The 18,417-nt window shown below is 47.2% G+C and overlaps 1 protein-coding gene across 47 annotated transcripts in view; it reads left to right on the forward strand.

Moving 5' to 3' along the window:
* The window catches only part of ELAVL2 (ELAV like RNA binding protein 2), a 330,906-nt gene that overhangs the window by 234,049 nt on the left and 78,440 nt on the right, over positions 1–18,417 (forward strand). For 8 of the 47 annotated variants that reach the window (XM_080573985.1, XM_080573997.1, XM_080574000.1 and 5 more), the window contains exons 1-2: positions 2,597–2,748; positions 8,460–8,578. The exons of 2 other annotated variants lie outside the window; for them this stretch is intronic. Coding sequence is in view for 1 of the 45 variants with exons in the window: in XM_080574025.1 (XP_080430151.1) it covers positions 3,109–3,231 (123 nt within the window). In the remaining 44 variants the exon portion in view is untranslated. Of the gene's footprint in view, positions 1–332; positions 916–2,295; positions 2,390–2,595; positions 2,749–2,799; positions 3,232–7,969; positions 8,105–8,459; positions 8,579–18,417 lie in introns of those variants that run through there. 37 more of the 47 variants (XM_080573981.1, XM_080573992.1, XM_080574003.1 and 34 more) reach the window with 21 other exon arrangements.

Raw genomic sequence — 18,417 nt, forward strand, 5'->3', positions numbered from 1 at the left:
GCCCCCCCCCCCTCGCGCCCCCTCCCCTCCTTAACGCAGCCCACCGCACCCCGCGCCCCCCCCCACCCCCTCCGCCCACCGGAGTGGCGTGCCGCGCGGCCAATCGCGCTTCTCCCCCTCCCCGGGGGGCGGGCCTAGCCGGAGGGGCCAATGGCATTCTGCCGTGCGCCGGGCCGCGGCTTGGGGGGGGGGGTTTGGGGGGGGGGGGGCTGGAGCGGGAGCGCGCGCGCGGGTGACCCCCCCCACTCGGTGCGCGCCGCCGTGCGCGGGCACGCGGCCGCACGCAGCCCGTGTCGGCGGCGGGCAGGGAGCCGGGCGGCGGGGCTGCTATAAATCCGCGGGGCGCGCACGGCTCGGCACGGCCCCCCGCCGCCCCGCCATGCAGCAGCGGAGCCCGGCCGGCAGCCGCTAGGAAGGGAGCGGCGGGCAGGGAGGGGGGAAGGAAGGAAGGAAGGAAGAAAGGGAAGAAGGAAGGAGCCCGGCTCCGCGGAGCGCCCTCGGCTCTTTGTTCCCGCAGCTCTCCATCCCTCCATCCCTCCCTCCCTCCCTCCCTCCCTCCCCCTTCTTTTTTTTTTTTTTTGTGTTGTTCCGTCGGGTCGCGGAAGGAGGATAGTCCTGTCACTCGCGCTCCGTTTCAGTTCTCTACCCCCCTCTTTTTTTTTTTTTTTTTTTTTTTTTACATTTTTTTTCCCAGCGTCGGACTGTTGGGGGAGGGAGGGAGAGGATTGTTTTGATTTTTTTTCTCTCTCTCTCTCTTTTTTTTTTTTTTTTTTCCCTGCATCCTTTCAGAACTACCCGCAATTTATCTCTTGCGTGTTGTTCTCCAGAGAACCGCCTCTTTACTGGGAGAGCCGCACCGTTACTTTTTTTTTTCTCCTCTTTTTTTTTTTTTTTTTTAAAGCAGAGGAGAGGAAGGTAAGTTGTGGCTCCATCCTTTCCGTCACCCCGTGCATGCCGCGGGGACCCCCGAGGTGCGAGCCGCTCACCCCGCCACCCCTCCACGCCGCCCGCTCCGCCGCGCACACGCGGGACGGGGCCGCGCGGGGAGGTGTGCGCGCACCCCGGCTTCAAAACTCCCCCCTCCCCCCCGTGCCCCACGTCGGGCTCCGGTTACGGCCCCGCGCCGGGAGCATCCGAAGGGACGGACCCACGCGGCGCGGGCGCCGGGAGGCGGATCGCTTTGAGGAGATAAACCTGCTTTCGGGGATTAGCCGGGATAAGACACCCCCCACACACACACAATCACACACCCCCCTCAGCCTAATTGCATTAGCCGCGGACCGGCGGACCCGGAGCGCGCAGCGCCCGCGGGTGCGCAGGGGAAGCGGCGAGCCCTCGGAGAGGAGAAGGCGCCGACCGTCGGGGGGCAGAGGGGTGGATGGATGGGTGGGTGAAGGGATGGATGGATGGGCGGATGGATGGACGGGGGGGCGGGGGGGGGGTGCGGCGCCCCCCCCCAGCCGGTGGTGAGCCCGCTGCGGGCGGGGGGCGCGCCCCTTTGTTCGGCGGCGCGGCGCGCAGGCTGCAGGCGGGGCTGTGCGCGCATTTTGCGCGGCGGCGGAGCCCCCCCCCTCCCGTCCCTCGCCCTCCCGGGCCGGCGGGGACCCTTCTCCGATGAGCTCGGGGAAGTTTGCAGCCGGCGGAGCCCCCGGACGGGGCGTCCCGGCCTCGGGATCCCCCACCCCACCTCTCGCCCTCCGCTCCCCCGACGGCGCGGTGCGGGCAGGGGGAGGCGGCGGCGGGCAGGCGCTGTCCTTGCGGCTCCCGTGCGCTCCCGGTGGGGACCGGACCCGATCGCTGCCATTGTTGTTTAATTTATGCCCGGCACGTCGCTCCGTGCTCACCTATTTCCCATATGAAAAGAATTAATAAGGGAGCTGCGCAGCCGGGGCACGCGGATAGCGGGACGTGCTCCCCCGACGCGTTCCCAAGGACCGCGTCTTTTTAATTTCGGGGAGGGAATTTGCACGACGGAAGGGGGGGGGGACAGGCGGGGCGCAGCCCCGTCGCTTTCCCCGAGGGGGCGGGCGACGGCGCTCGGCGGTCGCCTTTCCCCGGGACCTGCCGTCGGAGCCCGGCTGCGAAGGGGCACGGCCGACCCCCCGGTGACCCCGCAGGTGCCCGATGTCCGTCCCCTACGGAGGCGGGGGGGACCGTGGGGGACGTGCCCGGGGCTGGGCGGGGGTCTCCGGCCGGTGCCGGGGGCGCGGCCCCGTGGTCGCGGGGCTCCTTGAGTGGCCGCCGGCGGTGTCACTCAGGCGGGGGCGGGCGGTGGGCGCCTTTATCAGCCCGGCACCGCCCGGTTCCTTCTCCTTTCAGCGGCGTGGTTCCGGACGGGAGGTTTGGGGGGGGTGGGGGCGGCGGCACCGGCACCCCCCGGAGCCAGCGGGTGAGGCGGGCGCCGCGCAGACCCCCTCCCAAAAAAAGGACACCCCACGGGGGTCGTCGTCGGCAGCATCCGCGGCACCGGCCGTCGGGGAATTATGGGGGGGGGGGGTGTGGGGGGGGGTGGAACTGAAGGAAGGGTGGGGGGAGACCGTCGGGGAATGGGGGTGGGTCGGTTTGGGGGAGGGAGGAGGGGCGGGGGGGGGGGTCTCGAGGGGGCGGGTGGTCGCAGCGGGTGCTGTTGGAGGGGAAGGTAAAAGCGAGGAGCGTGCGGAGGCTTTTCATCCTGCCCTGTCGTCGTAGGTAACCTGTGTCTTTCCTGCAGTGTCGGATCGCTGCACTTGGCAACTTGCAAACTCCAAGGTATTTTGCAGCGTGGCGTCGAGAGCGGCGGACCGCTGCGGGCGGTGTCCGTCTGTCCGTCCGTCTCTCCCTCCTTCCCACCCACGTCTCCTCCTAGATGGGCTCCGTCGGGTTTTCTGCGACCCCGCAGGATTATTTTTCATTTCACTATTTTATTATTTCTTTTTTTTTTTTTTTTAGTGCTTTCTCTTCTCTCCCCCTCCTCCTCCCCCCGCTTCCCACGTGGTGCTAATTGGCCGGGTTTGGCACTTGCCCTCCTGGCAGGGCATTGTGGAGCAACCCCCTTTGTCTCCCCCGCGGCATCTCACGGTGACTTTTTCTCCCCTCCTCGGCACGGCCCTGACGCTGAGCGCCGCTCCCATGCAGCTGGTGCTGGGGGGGGGGAGCTCTGTGGGTCGCCCTGCCCTCCCCTGCGTGCTGCAGCACGCCTGTGTCGCCCCCAGAGCCCCTCGACGGGTGCCACCCGCGTTGGTGTACGGAGGGGTAGGTGTGGGTGTAGGGCGTTTGGGCGAGGGATGGAAAACTGATCTTATTTTTCTTGGTGTTGGGGGGAAAAGTGGTGGTCGTAGCTGGTGTGGTTGAGTCCAGAACGCTTTAAAAATGTGTTAAAACGCCCGTGGGGCTTTGGGAGACAACTTTGGTGCTGTGATTTAGCAGCTGCGTAGGACTTGAGTGTCTTCTTGTCTTACAAGTGACATTTGCTAAAGTAGCAGTACCAAGTGAACTGAGTGTTTTGCAGCATGTATGTGTGTCTTTTAAAGGTAAGAGGTTCCTGGCTTTTATACTAAAAAGCAGCCAGTTTGATGCCCTTTGACTTTATCTATCTCTGCCTTGATGGTGAATATTAAATTAAAGTGGCAGAGTTGAGAAAATACCCTAGTAAATGGGGCGGTGGACAGGGGGCTGTTAGCTAGAGCCTCAGTTCTGCATTTTTCCTTTTAACGCCATGCATTCTGCATCTAGAAGTGATGTTTATTCGGTTCTAGTCCTGCTTTCCTTCCCTCGCCTTTCGGAAATGCTGTGCTGGGGATGGTGGCTTAAGCGTAGACTTTGAATATGTCTTACAGTGCTCATAAGTCATTTTCTTTGCAAATATGTAATTGGTACTCATACATACTGCTTTAAGAAGGGATGAGATTTATTTGGAAAAGAAGAGATGAGATTTAATTGGAAATGTAGATGTTTGGAGTCTTTGCAGTGATAAATTGAGAGCATTTGTAACTATAGACACAAACAAATGACCTTGAAACCGCTGAGGAATTTTACTGTACTTCCTAAGATTTGGCAAAGCGCAGCGTTAGTGCCGCTTTGAAATGCCTTATGGCCATACCTGAGCTAATGTTTTTTTATGCAATAGATGCATTAATTTTGTGTGTTTTTATTCCAGTGGAGGGGTTTATCCTTTCTATATGCAGTAGAGACGAATTGCTCTAGTCTTAGCATCTGAAGCCTCTTCAATATGGTCATATTTGTGTAAATCTTTATTGGCTTAGTTATGCTAGTATGGAATTTCTGTGTGTAAATTTATTTTAACTTTCCCATAGTAAGGTGAACATAAATTGTTGTTCATTTCCCTGGCTTTGTTTTAAATGCTGTTCTGCTGTGAGAGGTGTTGGTTCTTTCATTAGTGGTTTTATTGTTGTTATTCATACATTTATTGCATCTTTACAAATCTTGCACTGCCGCTCTTGAGCTGAGGTATCCAGGTGTAGTGAGTTTAAATTGTTCTAAACAGCTGCTAACTTGATTTGGAGTATCTGCCCTTGGAAAAAAAAAAAAAAGGACAAAAAAAGCTTTTGGATTATTTCCCGGGTTTCTGGGTGGTTGTGTACAAACTACGCTAAAGCCCCAGACTCAATCCTATCAAAGCCTTTCTAAAGCTAAGCTAGACTTCTGGGAGGGACAGAGCTAAGCTATCTTTATTTAGGGACTGAGTAGGAAATAGATAACATGATCTAGCATTGTCTTTTTTAAAAAGCCCAAGGAATACTTCAGCTTTTTATGTTCCTTAAAATAAGTCAATGCCATTGGAGAGGTGGACTTTGCAGGTAAAAATAGTACAAGGATGCAAGCACAAGCTCCTTCCCAGTAGCAGTGATGTTGAAATGTTGCTTTGATAGGTAAAACCATTGCGGTCCTGCAGCGTAATGACTTTTGATTATATTTGTTGCCACTGAGGTTCTTCATAGCAATAAAACAGAATGCTACCTAATGGATAAATTCAATTTGTGATGAATATACATTTCAATCCTGCTTTAAAGCCATTTTTGCTTTTGCTCTAATGCTTTCCTAATAGATGCTGGTATCTACAGAGGGCAATGAATGTTACCAGCTACTTCTAGGAGTTTAAAAGTGAGAGAACATTGCCTTTGTGCACACAGCTTTCTTGTCCTGACAGTCCCCGAATCAATTGAAAAAATCACAATGCTATCCAGCAGGATTAGCTGACGGTGCTTTGGGTTTTGACGTCTGTAGTTCCAATTCTGAAGGAAGCAACTGCATGCTTTTTGATCTCTTGTCTGTGTAAATCTACCTAATTTCACTTACTCGGATTAGTCTGGAGAAGCTGCTATAACAGCGTTAGAATTCATAGCTTTTAGCTACTACAACCTGTGGGCCAGATCAAGATGTTTTGTTGTCTAATCCTTGTTGAAGTTTACAAGTCATCCTGAGTTTCTGATGGCAAAATAACATGGAGAGGCAGGCATCTTGACTGATTACTGCTGAAGCTTGAGAAAGTACCAACACCGAGCAAGCTGCTTTCGCCCAGTAGGCATTGCTGTTGATTTGTAGGGACCCCTAGGATCTAACATTTTGCCACTGAGCAACTATGTATTGTGCTAGACTTGACAGAGACTTCAGTTAGAAAACAACTAATTGCTGTTTTTCTCTGCATTTGGGAGTTCTTGCTGTTCAGTCTAGACTTTTTGACATGCAGCTTTGCAAAAAGTGTATCTTGGAAAGCTGACACTTGGCTTTAGTAGCCTGTGTTCTGTAGAGAGTGGTTCTTCAGTTGTAAAAACTGTGAAATAGTTACTATTAATTGCAGACATGTTAGGAAATGCATGGTTTTTTTGAACTTACTTTGAAATTCTAAAAGTGCATCAAGTTTTCAAGTAGCTAGTGTTCCAAATCTGATTTTGCTGGCAAAATATCTGGAGTTGTAGCAGCTGTAACTATATAAAAGCAGGAATTGTAATGGGAACATCTTTCTTCAATACATTTGAAAATGCAATTGGGAACAAGAGTAAGCTCTCCAGATGGAGTTCACAATGTGCCACACTGTTTTCTGTTCCATTTGAGCCACTGTGCTTTGTGGTACTCCAGTAGTTAAGCAACAGGGATTTTCACTTGCTTTGATAGTCATAGTAAGCCTGGACATATGCGGGTTGGGAAAAAACTGTAACTTTCTAGTAGAAAGCCTGGAAGAGTACAAGGAGTTTGAGTGGCTTAGCAATGCTTTGCTGTTGTGAGTGCACCAGCTTGGGATCGGTGAGAATTGTTCTAGATGGTTCTGGGCTTCACAGAGTATTTTCTGACACTGATTCTTCATTCCCTTGTTCAGTCCTGAGATTGCTGGTCAGCAGAAACTGCACAAACAGATGCTTAGACCAGATGAACCATCCAGATCTTGCAAGAAAGACTGAGCATATTGGTTTGCTGTTTTTAGGGAAAAACAAACAAACTAGGTACTACACTACAATTGCAGTAGTTGACCAAATGACTCGAGCTAGAAAATAATACAGTGCTGAGGACAGTGGGCTCTCAGAGGGCTCCAGGAACTTTCTCTGATCTTCATGTGAGTGTGGAGTAGATCTAGATGAGGTTATGCACTGGATAGTTAGTCAATTGGTGGAACATAAAATATGTCAGTGCAATTTCTTAAGTAGTTAATACCCGAGTACTGGTGAAATAGGGCAGCTTAAATGTTTGAATGCTTTATAAAACAGTTGAAATAAAGGTAGGAAAGGCTGTTCAACGTATTCACTGATGCATTTATCGAGCAGTCTTACTGTAGGTCTGTGCTAGCCACATTTGCTTTCAGACACCTCAGGATGAGTTTGTTTAACCAAATACTTACTCAGATTGATCTGAAGATTTGTGTATAGTTATGGAACGAAGCTGCCTTTTTGTGACCAGAGTACTTGCGTTCTTCAGTAGTTTTAATCTTAATGACAGCAATGAAATTACTAGGATTTACTTTACAGTATAGATGAACAAAGTTAATATTTGCTTGAATTTCCTGGAAATTTGTAGGTAAATGCCTCACTCTAACTTAAAAGGGGTGAGAGGAGGAGATTCAGCTGTGGAAAGGGAAAAGTAATGCAGATGTGACTTTTCTGATGGTAGCAGTTTTTCACCTCTCTCATAATATTTTCAGTACTAGTCTTGCATATTTTTTTCAGAAGTAGAATTGTGCTCAGAAGGAATACTTGGAGTCTACTTTCCTGTGTGTGTTCTTCAGTTTCTTGTCGTGTTATATTGATTCACTGAAGATTTTTGGTATATCAGGAGGAGGCAGGACAGAGGAAAGCTGTAATCTCTCTGCAGCTTCCAGTGAGCTGAATTGCCAGGATGAGATAGTGGTACCAGTGAGTTTTGCAGATATTCAAGCTGTACCTGCATGCTGCTGAGCTTGAACATGTGAAAGAGGCCTCTTGCCTTGTCTTTAGCTTCAAGGTGAGCAGTGGATATAGTCTGTCATTAACATTTGTGGTATCTAAATTAAGTTTGCTAGGAAAAAAAAGTGGTTTTGTGAGTCTTGAAGCAAAAGCTGTCATTTTGAGATTTAGGCAGTCAACACAAAATGCACACAAGGTACAGAGGGCTGCAGGGTTTTGTTCCTACGTAACAACATGAGAAGCTCAGTAATGTCTTAATGTAGATAAAATCAGCTGTGGATTTCAAGGTGATATCTGTCATAGCTTTTTGTTAATATTGGGGCTATGAAGTGCCTTCAAGAAATAATTCTGTTTTAGGCTTCCTTTAGCAAAAATCTAAAGTCAGAAATGAAATACAGACAACCAGAAAAAGGACAAGGATTTGACCGTGTTTAAACTGGGCCTCGTGAATTTGGCATCTTTTATTCTGTGCTTGTCATGCCTCTCCACTTTCAGTACTGACGCAGAGCACTCCTTCACTTACCTGTGCTTAACCTCGGTATTTTGAGGGTATCTGAGAATGCTTTCTTGCGGTTAGTCTTCTCCCGTATGTGCTGCAGAAACATCTGTGCCTGGTCTAAAGCAGTGCAGAAGGCTGGATGCCTAAACGGCTTTCAACTGCTCATGGAAACAGTGGGGCAGGAACAGAGGCACTCGTTCAGCTGCAAGAAGTGTTTCCTGCAACACTGCTCCAGGTGACTCAGAGGTGCATGTAAGGGGGGAAGGAGGAGAAGGTCCCCTGGAACTCTGGTCTGGAAGGGGGGTCTCTGGTGAGGAAGCTGCCTCTGTGAGGGGGAGTAGGTATTGTGGCTGTCATGGTAGAAGAAAAGACTGTTAACAGGTATTTGTGCTTCTGAATGATTGCTTTTTGCATATATGTGCATAGCAATTGCACTTAAATAGGGAATAAATGGGTAATGCCACTTGGCATGTATGCCTTCACGATGTTCGTTCTGCTTTTGTAATGGAGTCCTCGTTTCTGTGCCGTCCATTTTGTTTGTCCTCCTGAAATGGCAAAAAACTAATGCTGAATTTTTATTCATCCATTAGCATTAAATTTCGTATGTACCGATCGGATTTCGACGCAGAGCAAGATCTTGGGGTATACTTTCTCCTTCTGTCTAGTATCCATCTCCAGGCTTGAACCAGCAAACGCTTACTAGGTGAAGGTAAGAGGCAAATGCTATTCCTTGCACATCACAGTTGATTTAGGAAAGGTGTTTAAATATTTTCCATATTAACATCCTAATACCTGCTATAATTGTAATTAAGGATATTATTTTTATTTCTAGTAGCATGCTTAGAAATCTTGTCAGACTTCCTACCGTGATTCTATCTACCGAACATACATTAGAAGCTGTTTTCTGTTTTCAAAAGAGAGACAACTAAATTCATAACTCTAAAATGCCATATGCTTCTCATAACAAACTATGCGTGTACTGTATGCACTCAGTAGTAAAGAAGTGAGTTTATTAATAAATTCTGTTTCGATGTGTTTGAGTTTAGTTGTATTCCAAAATTGAGTTCCTGACATAAAACTACTATTCCTAGTCTGGCCAGAGCACCCATTCCAAAAGGGACTGGAAAATTGCTGACAAAGTGAACTGCATAAAGTGAGGAAGACTTTAGAAGCTGCTTTTGCATTCAGATAGTTAAACTGTGAAACTTGGCATAGCAATAGTACTTGCCTTGGACTGCATCCATGGTTGAGAAGTTGGTAGGCAAGATGAGAATTGCAGCCTCATTAACCAACTCAGTAGCTGAATTTTTTTCTGTAACAGTTGAGCAAACTGAAAGAAAATTAAATGGAGTCATGCTTGCCTTCTGATAAAGGCTATTTTGGTCAGGAAAGTGCTTCTTGTAGTGAAAATTCCTCTGAACCAGTACAATTTAATGATATAAAACTAGTCATCCTGGTAGAGACAAGGCTTTTTTGGATGCGGCTGTGATGGCCCAGGGTATCTTCTGTGCTGATTTATAACCGAGTTTAGGGTTGCTTTTTTTTTCCCATGTCGAAGGTTTCTTGCACAGCTAAATGTGTATGAAACAGTTGACTGCTTCCACATTAAGAGGTATAACACAGACTATGCATACAAAGTCTCTGTGAAGGTTTTTTGTTCGAAATGAGTAACATTAGGAGAAATGTAGATTCTGTTACTAACTGTTGGTCTTGATAATTTCAGAACTAAATAGATAGTGCAGGCAAAGTTTCTGTAGCAAAAGTACAAATTGTTTTTCCTCTTTTGTAAATGACATTTTTTATCTTTGCAAATAGCACGTAACCAGGTGCAGTAAGGGTTACTTGTGTTGAACCATATTTGCGTGTAGGGAAACGAGAGATGTCAGTGTTCCTGAAGAAATGCTAAGTTGCATCACCAGTCTTTGGTGTGTCTTGCGTGGAATAAGCAAATGCACCAAGCTTCCTGTTAAGTCACACATGAGAACAAAGTGCGATGAGTTGTGTAGGAACCTTTTCCTTTTTCTTGACTTGAATCTGAAACTACATAGTTGATTTAACTTGCATTTCTACATATCAATCTTGCATAATCATGGTACATTCTGCCAGAGGGCCCAAAATTAGGGACTTAATTTAATTGGCTATTTCTAGTGGCTGCTCAAATGGTCTACAGATTCTTTAGAAAGGGCAGGCTGGGGTGGCAAGGAGGTGGTGTTACCATCTCTGTCAATGACCAGCTGGAGCACATACAGCCCTGCCAGGGGATGGATGAGGAGTTGACAGTTTATAGGTTAGGCTTTTAAAGAGGGAACAGGGTTAGATGACATAGTGGGGGGGTCTGCTACAGGCCTTCTGACCAGGTGAGTAGAAAAGGCCCTCTGCAGATGGATGGGAGCAGCCTCACATTTGCAGCCTTATGGGGGATTTCAGCCACCTGGATACCTGTTAGAGGGACGACACAGGAGGGCATAAGCAGTTCCTGGAATGTGTTGATGATGACCTTCTCCAAGCAATAGAGAAGCCAATGAGGAGACTCACTGTGCTGGACCTCAGTCTTACCAACAAGGAGGGGTTTGATTGGGAATGTGGAGGTCAAAGGCAGTCTTGCCTGCAGTGACCATGAAATGGATAAGTTCAAGATCCTTAGGGAAGCTGAGATGGTGATAAACAAGCTCACAGCCGTGAACTTCAGGGAAGTAGGCTTTGGCCTTTTTGGGATCTGCTTGGTAGCATGCTGTAGGATAAGGTCCTGGAGGGAAGAGAAGCTAAGGTGCTTCAGTATTCAAGGATCACCTCCTCCAAGCTCAGGAGCAGTGCATCCCAGCAAAGAGGATGTCAAGCAAAAACTCCAGGAGGCCTGCATGGATATACAAAGAGTTCCTGGTCAAACTCAATTATAAAAGGAAATCTACAGAGGGTAGAAGCAAGGGCAGGTAACCTGGGAGGAATACAGACTCATTGGCAGAGCATCCAGAGATGACGTTAGGAAAGCTAAAGTGCAAATGGAATTGAATCTGTCCAGGGATGTCAAAGACAACAACAAAGTCTTTTATACAAAGTCTTTGATGTACCTACCTATCAATGACAGAGAAAGACTAGGGAAAATGTGAGCTCATTGCAGAATGAAACAGAGGACTTGGTTACACAGGTCAATGAAAAGGCTGAAGTACTGAATGCCTTCTTTGCCTCAGCTGTACAAGCAAGAACAGCCCTATGGAACTGCAGGTCTCAGACACCAGGGGAAAAATGGAGCCAGGAAAATGCAGCCATGGTGAGAGGATAAAGTCAGAATACTAAGCAAACTGAGCATAAATAAGTCCATAGGCTCTGATGAGATGCGCTCATGAGTTCTGAGGGAGCTAATAGTTGTTGCAAGGGCACTCTCAGTAATCTTTCTTTGGTCATGGCAACTAGAAGTGCTTGAAGACTGGAGAAATGTAAATGTCTCTTTCTTCAAGATGGGCAAGAAGGAGTACCTAGGTAACGACAGGTTGGTCAGCCTCACCTCAATCCCTGGGAATGTGATGGAACAGCTAATCCTGGAAAACATTTCTAAGCACGTGAAGGGCAAGAAGATCATCACCAGTAGCCAGTGTGGATTCACCAAGGGGAAGTCAAGTTTGGCCAACTTGATTCTACAATGAAATGACCAGTGTGGTAGATGAGGGAAGAGCAACGGATGTTGCCTTCCGTGACTTCAGTAACTGGAGCACCGTTGCTGTGAGGAAAGACTGAGAGCTTCTTGTGCCCTCGCTGGGGGTTGAACCAGGTGATCTCCAGAAGTATCTTCCAATTTAACCATTCTGTGATTCTGCCATACCTCTTCATGACTATGTCACCCAAGAAGGCTGGGTTGCGTTCATTTATGTACATCTGAAAAATCTGGCTGTTAGACTATTAAGAACAGCTGTAGCCATGTAATTTCAATTACATTTTTAGTTCAAATTAAGATAACTGAGTAAATTCCCATCAAATTGCAGTATAAGTATGCAGGTCTTTTCTTTGAGCTACCTAAACGCATACAAACTGCATGATGTAGATACCTGACACTACTGGGAAACCTTTGAACACTTCAAGTGTAGATGTATATGCTTGTAGCACGTACATGGATGAAAGGGTTTCTTAATCCTAAATGGAAAAACACAAGTTGTATAACAGGATTAAATGGGAATAGGAGTTTGAAATCATTGGGAAAAAATATAAGTATTTGAAGTATTGTAAATATAGGAAAGATAAAGAGGCCTTTCATTTTGAGATGCAAGATGAGTAGCTTGAGCTATGTCTGTGACTGAAGCTTGAAAGTCCTGTAAAGCTGATCTTGAGGTAACTGTTAAGACATGTCTGATTCCATCTACCTTGCAATACTGTTGAAAACTACAGAGACGGTGAGTTCTTGGCTTCATGGTATGCCCTTCCTTCTGCTTTTTCTTTCCGGACTTCAGGAAGATCAGTTTACTCACCTAGTTAAAACTTTGGTTTGAATCAGTGACAGTCTACAAATAGCATCCTTGGTGGCATCATTATGCTCAAATTAAACCTTGAAAACATCTGAGGGCTGTACCACTTGATGGTCTACTCATACAGAGGTTCTGCATTGCTTTGGTTTGAAGATGGATTAGCGAATGTTGTAGAATTTTTTTTCTTAATCCCTCCTGGTAATTTTTTTTTACAGATCTTAAATTTGGCCAGGAAATTTAACTTATTTTCCACACCATGAACCAAAAAAGTGCCAGGCCTCTAGGTACTGGGTCAAAAAGAGTTACTTGAGGAGCCATTAGGTGGTTTCTCTGTGCCAAGCAACCCTAGCTGGTAATAGCCTTTTTTGCTGCTACTAGCTGTAACCTCAAGAATGGATGCCTTGTGTGTGGCCCAATGGTAGTTGGGAGAGAACTAAACATACAAAATGCTCCTCTGAGAGCAGAGGGACCTCTGTATTAAGCACGCTCTATAACTTGTGTATAAAGTGGACAGGTTGCTTCCTTAATCTTTTACGGAGATTTCTAAAAATTTTTTTTCTTCCCTCCTGAAACAAAACAAGCCCCCATACCTCTTCATCTGAAGCATGAAAGGTGAATTTTCTTTAGGTGAAGTAGGATTCGGCTTGCCTTTTGATCAGCTGGTGTCAGCTCCCATGGAGACTGGGGAAGCTGCTGTCTTGCAAGGAGCTCGGGCCCACAGGACCTACCATGGTCAGCTGGTAGATGCTGTTGGTAGAGGTTCCATCAGGCCCATCTGTGCAGCCTGCCTGACACCCTGGGGCTTCAGGAAGCAGGGAGAGGAAAGCCCCATGCAGGGGGCTGTGAATCTCATCTCTGAGAGAATGAAAGCAAATCAGCCTGTTTAGGTCTCAATGTCATGACTTTCAGAGAAGGAACTGAAGTAGCCTGAGAAAGAGCTTTGTGCAGACTAAAACCGTGTGTCAGTGGAGGGCTTATTGTGGTAGTAGGCATTAGGTGGGGTGTGTCACCCCAGGAAACTACTGCTTTTGTAGGTCTTCATCAGTTGATGTAGTTCTGTTGGACTCCCTGGATTTTGTAAGAAAAGCAGTGAACAAGAAAACTTGACTTAAGACTTTGAGGAGGGTTGCTTCTTCTTCTTCCATCTAGGAGCTTACTGTTTGGGTAATGCTGATCTATGTCTGGACTTTCCACGTGAGCTGACTGCCTTTCTTCACTGTGGTAACACAGTGTTGGGTCCTGATGGCAGACTTTGTGCAGCTGGGCCACAGGCTGAGCTGTGGGAGAGGAGGCTGGGACTGCCCCATGGTGGACGCAGCTGGTTCCAGCCAGATTTGTAGCGGCTTCACCACAGGGCACAGCTGGGCCCATCAGCCTGGTCTGTGGTGCCTCTGAAAACATTTGAGAGGCGAAATGATGTGCTGGTGGAGAGGAGTGAGGAGAATAGTGAGAGAAATAGCTCTGCGCACAGAGGTTGGAGTGGGAGGAGCTGCTCAAGGCCTGGAGCAGACACTTTCCTACAGCCTATGGGGAGGCCACAGTGGAGCAGGCATTTCCTCGAGGTCTATGGAGAAGACTGTGCTGGAGCAGGTATCTGTGCGGTAACCGATGGAGGACCATGCTGGAGCAGATATACATGCTGTAGCCTGTGGAGGACCTCATGCTGGAGCAGGTGGATGTTTCCTGAAGGAGTTGCAGCACATGGAGAGCTCACGTTGGAGCACAAGAAACATGTGATGGAGAAGTGACTAATTACCATCCTACTTGTCCCATGGTGGGGGAAACTAGGAATATAGTGAAGTTGAGCCTGGAAGATGTGGGTAGGGTGAGAGGAAGCTATTGTTTTGTTTTTTTGTTGTTGTCGTTTAACCTGGCTGGCTGCTAAGCACTACACAGCCATTTGCTCACCCTTTCCCCTCCCTCTCTGGGATGGGGGATAGAATTATAAAGAAATGAAAGCCTGTGGGTTGAGATAAAGTCAGTTTATTAGGACAGAAAAGAAAGGAAAATGATATAATAGTACTCCTAATAATAATGTGTACAAACAAGTGATGCACAATGCAATTGCTCACCACGTGCTGACGGATGCCCAGCCTATCCCCGAACAGCCGGCCCCCCACCCCGGCCAGCCACCCCTATATATTGTTTAGCATGACATCAGATGGTATGGAATACCCCTTTGGCCAGTTTGGGTCAGCTGTCCTGGGTCTGTCCCCTCCCAGCTCCTGCTGCACTCACAGCCTGCCCGCTGGCAGGAGAGAGCAAGAAGCTGAAAAGTCCTTGGCTTAGTGTAAGCACTGCTCTGCTACAATTTGAAACATCAGTGTGTTACCAACATTATTCTCATCCAAAATCCCAAACACAGAACCATACCAGCTAGTAGGAGGAAAACTAACCATATCCTTGCTGAGACCAGGACTTTTTTTACTAATTAAATCTATTTTAATTGGCAGTACATGAATTTTCCTCAATTCAAGGAATTTAGCTTCCAAATTCAGTTCTGTTCGCCTGTGAGGTGTGGCTTCTCCAAACTGTCTCCTAGTTAACAAGAAGTAACCAGGCTTTAAAGTGACCCATGTGTGCACATCCAGGGGGTTACTAGTGAAAGCCTTTATTTTCTTCTGTACTCTAGTTTATGCTTGCAGGAAGGGATATTTGCTGTTTAAGTATTGTAGGTCCCCAGACAGGATATCTGCTTGATGCTGTGTGAGTACCTGACCTGATAACAGATTTGTCTTCATTCATACTGGCATTTGAAGCTTTTAAATGTCAGTAGAACAGATATTCCTGACAGCCACAGATCCTGTCCTTCCCAAGAGGGAGTAAGATGTTGGAGACTTCGTATATTTTTAGAAGGGAATAGTTCCAAGGCATATGACTTGCTCCATTCTTTTATTTGTTTAAACAAAGAAATCAGTTGTCAAAGTTGGTTCTATTAACAAGTTGCCTAGACCACAGACAATTACTGTGGCTTGTGTTCACTATCACAATTAAAGATCTGCAGTCATCCGTCCCCCAAACTGACAGACCTTTAAATGGTCTCTCTCTGGTAGGTCTTTGTCCCTTCTTCTGAGCATGTGAAAGGTGTGAGAGATTGGTGTGGGGGTTAGGGTGGTGAACTCAGCTGCATATTAATTGCAGCTTCATTTTGCAAGTCAGAGAGGAGAGGCTGCTGTCTAATACTTGACAGATCAGGGAGGGCTCCTTGTGACCAAAGCAAGCAAGTCTTCTTTTTCTTAAAAGATTGCAGTAAGGGTGATCTGTGGAGCCTCACTCTAGTCCCTCAGTAAGTCATTCTGTGAGTTGTTGAAGTAATTTCTGTGCGAATTAAGGAGATGGTGATTGAAGTAGCCAACATTGATTTACCAAGGGTAAGTTGTAGTGGAACACATCTTGGAAAGAAAGTCTGTGGATGAGGAGAGATGTCGTCTACCTTAAGTCTAACACGGTAGCGGTCTCCTGCAGAATTCTTACAATAGCTTCAGGATATGAAGCTCTAGAGGGAGGGACAGCTAGGTAGGTGGAAAATTGGTGGGAGTTTGGAGCTTGAAATGTAGTGGTTAACACTTCATAATACTTCCTGATTTTTCTAGAGGTTTGTTACAAGTTCTGTGGAGTCTGCGGCATCATCTAATGTATTTAATGTTTTTTTCATTGATCTAGAGGAGGGGAGAAAACTTGCCCTTACCAAGTTTGCAGATAGCACCAACTGAGGGATGTGGCTGATACTCTCAAGGGTATGGCTACAGTCCAGAGAACCTGGGACTGGTGAGAGGAAGGGGCTAAGGAGAGGACCCTGTGCAATTCAAGCAGGATAAGGGTACAGCCCTGCCCAGGGTAAGCAGAGATCCAGCAGCAACGCTGGTGGGGCTGGGGGCAGCTCTGGAGCAAAGGCCTTGTGCAGCAAGTGAGCAGGGTCAGAGAGGCTGGAGAGAAGGGAAAGCTTTGCACCTGCAAGGATGGTGGGGCTGTGGCTGACACAGTGTCATCTACCTCATTGGAGGGTCTCTGTAATCACAGAAATCAGAATATCCTGAGCCAGAAGGGATCAGTGAGGATTGAGTCCAACTCCCTTCTCCATAGAAGGCAGCCTAAGAGTTAAACCATATAAAACCTGAAATTTCTGCTGGTCTGAAAGACTGATCTGTCTGCCTGTGCCTGTTAAATGCATTTGTTAGAGGTATGAACTAAGTTATGGCAGAATCCTTTGGTTTACTTCCAATAAAGCAAGCGCAATTCTGCTTTAAAAAAAAAAAATCAAAAAACCACCCATGTTTTCATAGCACAGCTGAAAGATCTTTGGGGTAAGTTAATTATTTGCTGTATCTGACAAAAAAAAAAAAACAAACTAGAAGAGAGGCTATGGTAGGTAGGTATTGTGGTCAGATTCTGCTTTGTCATCTGTGCTCTTCAAGAGGTCATTGTTTTGGAAGATGTTCTGTAGCTTTTGGTCTCAGTTGACATAAGCTTTGTGTAGAGAATCTGACAACACCAAGATAATCAGTTTTGGGCCCCTTGCTACAAGAAGAACACGGAGGTGCTCAAGCGAGTCCAGAGAAGGGCAACGAAGCTGGTGAGGGGTCTGGAGAACAAGTCTTAATGAGGAGTGGCTGAGGGAGCTGGGCTTGTTCAGCCTGGAGAAGAGGAGGCTCAGGGGCAACCTTATCGCTCTCTACAGGTACCTTAAAGGAGGCTGTAGCGAGGTGGGGGTTGGTCTATTCTCCCACGTGCCTGGTGACAGGACGAGGGGGAATGGGCGAAAGTTGTGCCAGGGGAGGTTTAGGTTCGATCTTAGGAAGAACTTCTTTACCGAAAGGGTTGTTAGGCATTGGAATGGGCTGCCCAGGGAAGTGGTTGAGTCACCATCCCTGGAGGTCTTTAAGAGACGTTTAGATGTTGAGCTTAGTGATATGGTTTAGTGGAGGACTTGTTAGTGTTAGGTCAGAGGTTGGACTAGGTGATCGTGGAGGTCTCTTCCAACCTAGATGATTCTGTGATTCTGTAAAAATATTTTAAAAACCAGAGATGCCAGCACAATGTGAATCTATTGGCTGTTTTTATATGAGGTGCCTTTCAAAGTGAAATTTAGTCCCTGATGCTGTTCAACGGTTGTAATACTACTTTAACAGGTTACCTCTGTCCTCTCCTTCAGGCTACAGGTATTGAGGATACCAATTAGCAAGTATTGTTGTGTACTATGTGGGCAGCAGCCTTTCTGAATCCACTTCATACTTGACTCATTGTTGAGCTTTACCCCAAGTTTTTTCCACAAATAGTAATAGAGTCAAATATTTTCCGAGGGGCTGGATGGTGTAGTTGGTTTAAGAGAAGAATTTAGTTCTCTTCCTTGACCTAATCAAGAAATAAATACTGTGATCTGTCTGAACTTGTTTTCATGGTGGGGATCAGCTTAGAGGCAAATAGGCTCCATACTTAGAATCACAGTCTTCAGAGCCCTGTTAAAGCTGAAATGTGATGCACCTCTCCACAAACTGCTCTTGAGAGCAGTGGCTGGTGGAAGCCGTTTCTGGAAATCCTTATAGGTGGTTTGGGGCCAAATAAGGATCCTTTGACAGCTGGATGTGGGGGTGCATTAGTGGTCCTTTCTGGGTAAGAACTGGAAAAGGTCCTGGCCATCACTGACCCAGTTTGTGCCAACTGGAGGCTATTCCGAGTTGTTACTTGTGTATCGGTTTTAGTGTCCTTTGGCATTTTTCTCTGGGAATATTAATACTGGTTCAGATGGCAGATGAGGTTTGGGGCATACTTCTAGGAGAACCTGAAGCTAGCCAGAGCTCAGATGCTCTTTCAGAGGTGGGTGTCCTGTGGACCAGGGTATGAGCAACATCCATCTTTGTTTGGAGCTGGCTTCAGTGCGCTAAGAGTAAGTGATGTGGTCAGTTGGGTTGAAGGACTGGAGGTGGCTGTAGTGATCAGGCTAAACCTGTTCATGTGACAACGTAGTGTAAATCTGGTTTGTTTTGTGTTATATCAAACTTAGATATCCCAGTTCTTCCACAGGTAATTTCTGCTTCATTTCCGGCTTTGTAATGCTCCCTAACTTGTAATTCAACAAGTGGAACTCATTTTGGTA

This window comes from Anser brachyrhynchus, assembly GCF_964034855.1.
Source record: "Anser brachyrhynchus genome assembly, chromosome: Z".
Lineage (NCBI taxonomy): Eukaryota > Metazoa > Chordata > Aves > Anseriformes > Anatidae > Anser > Anser brachyrhynchus.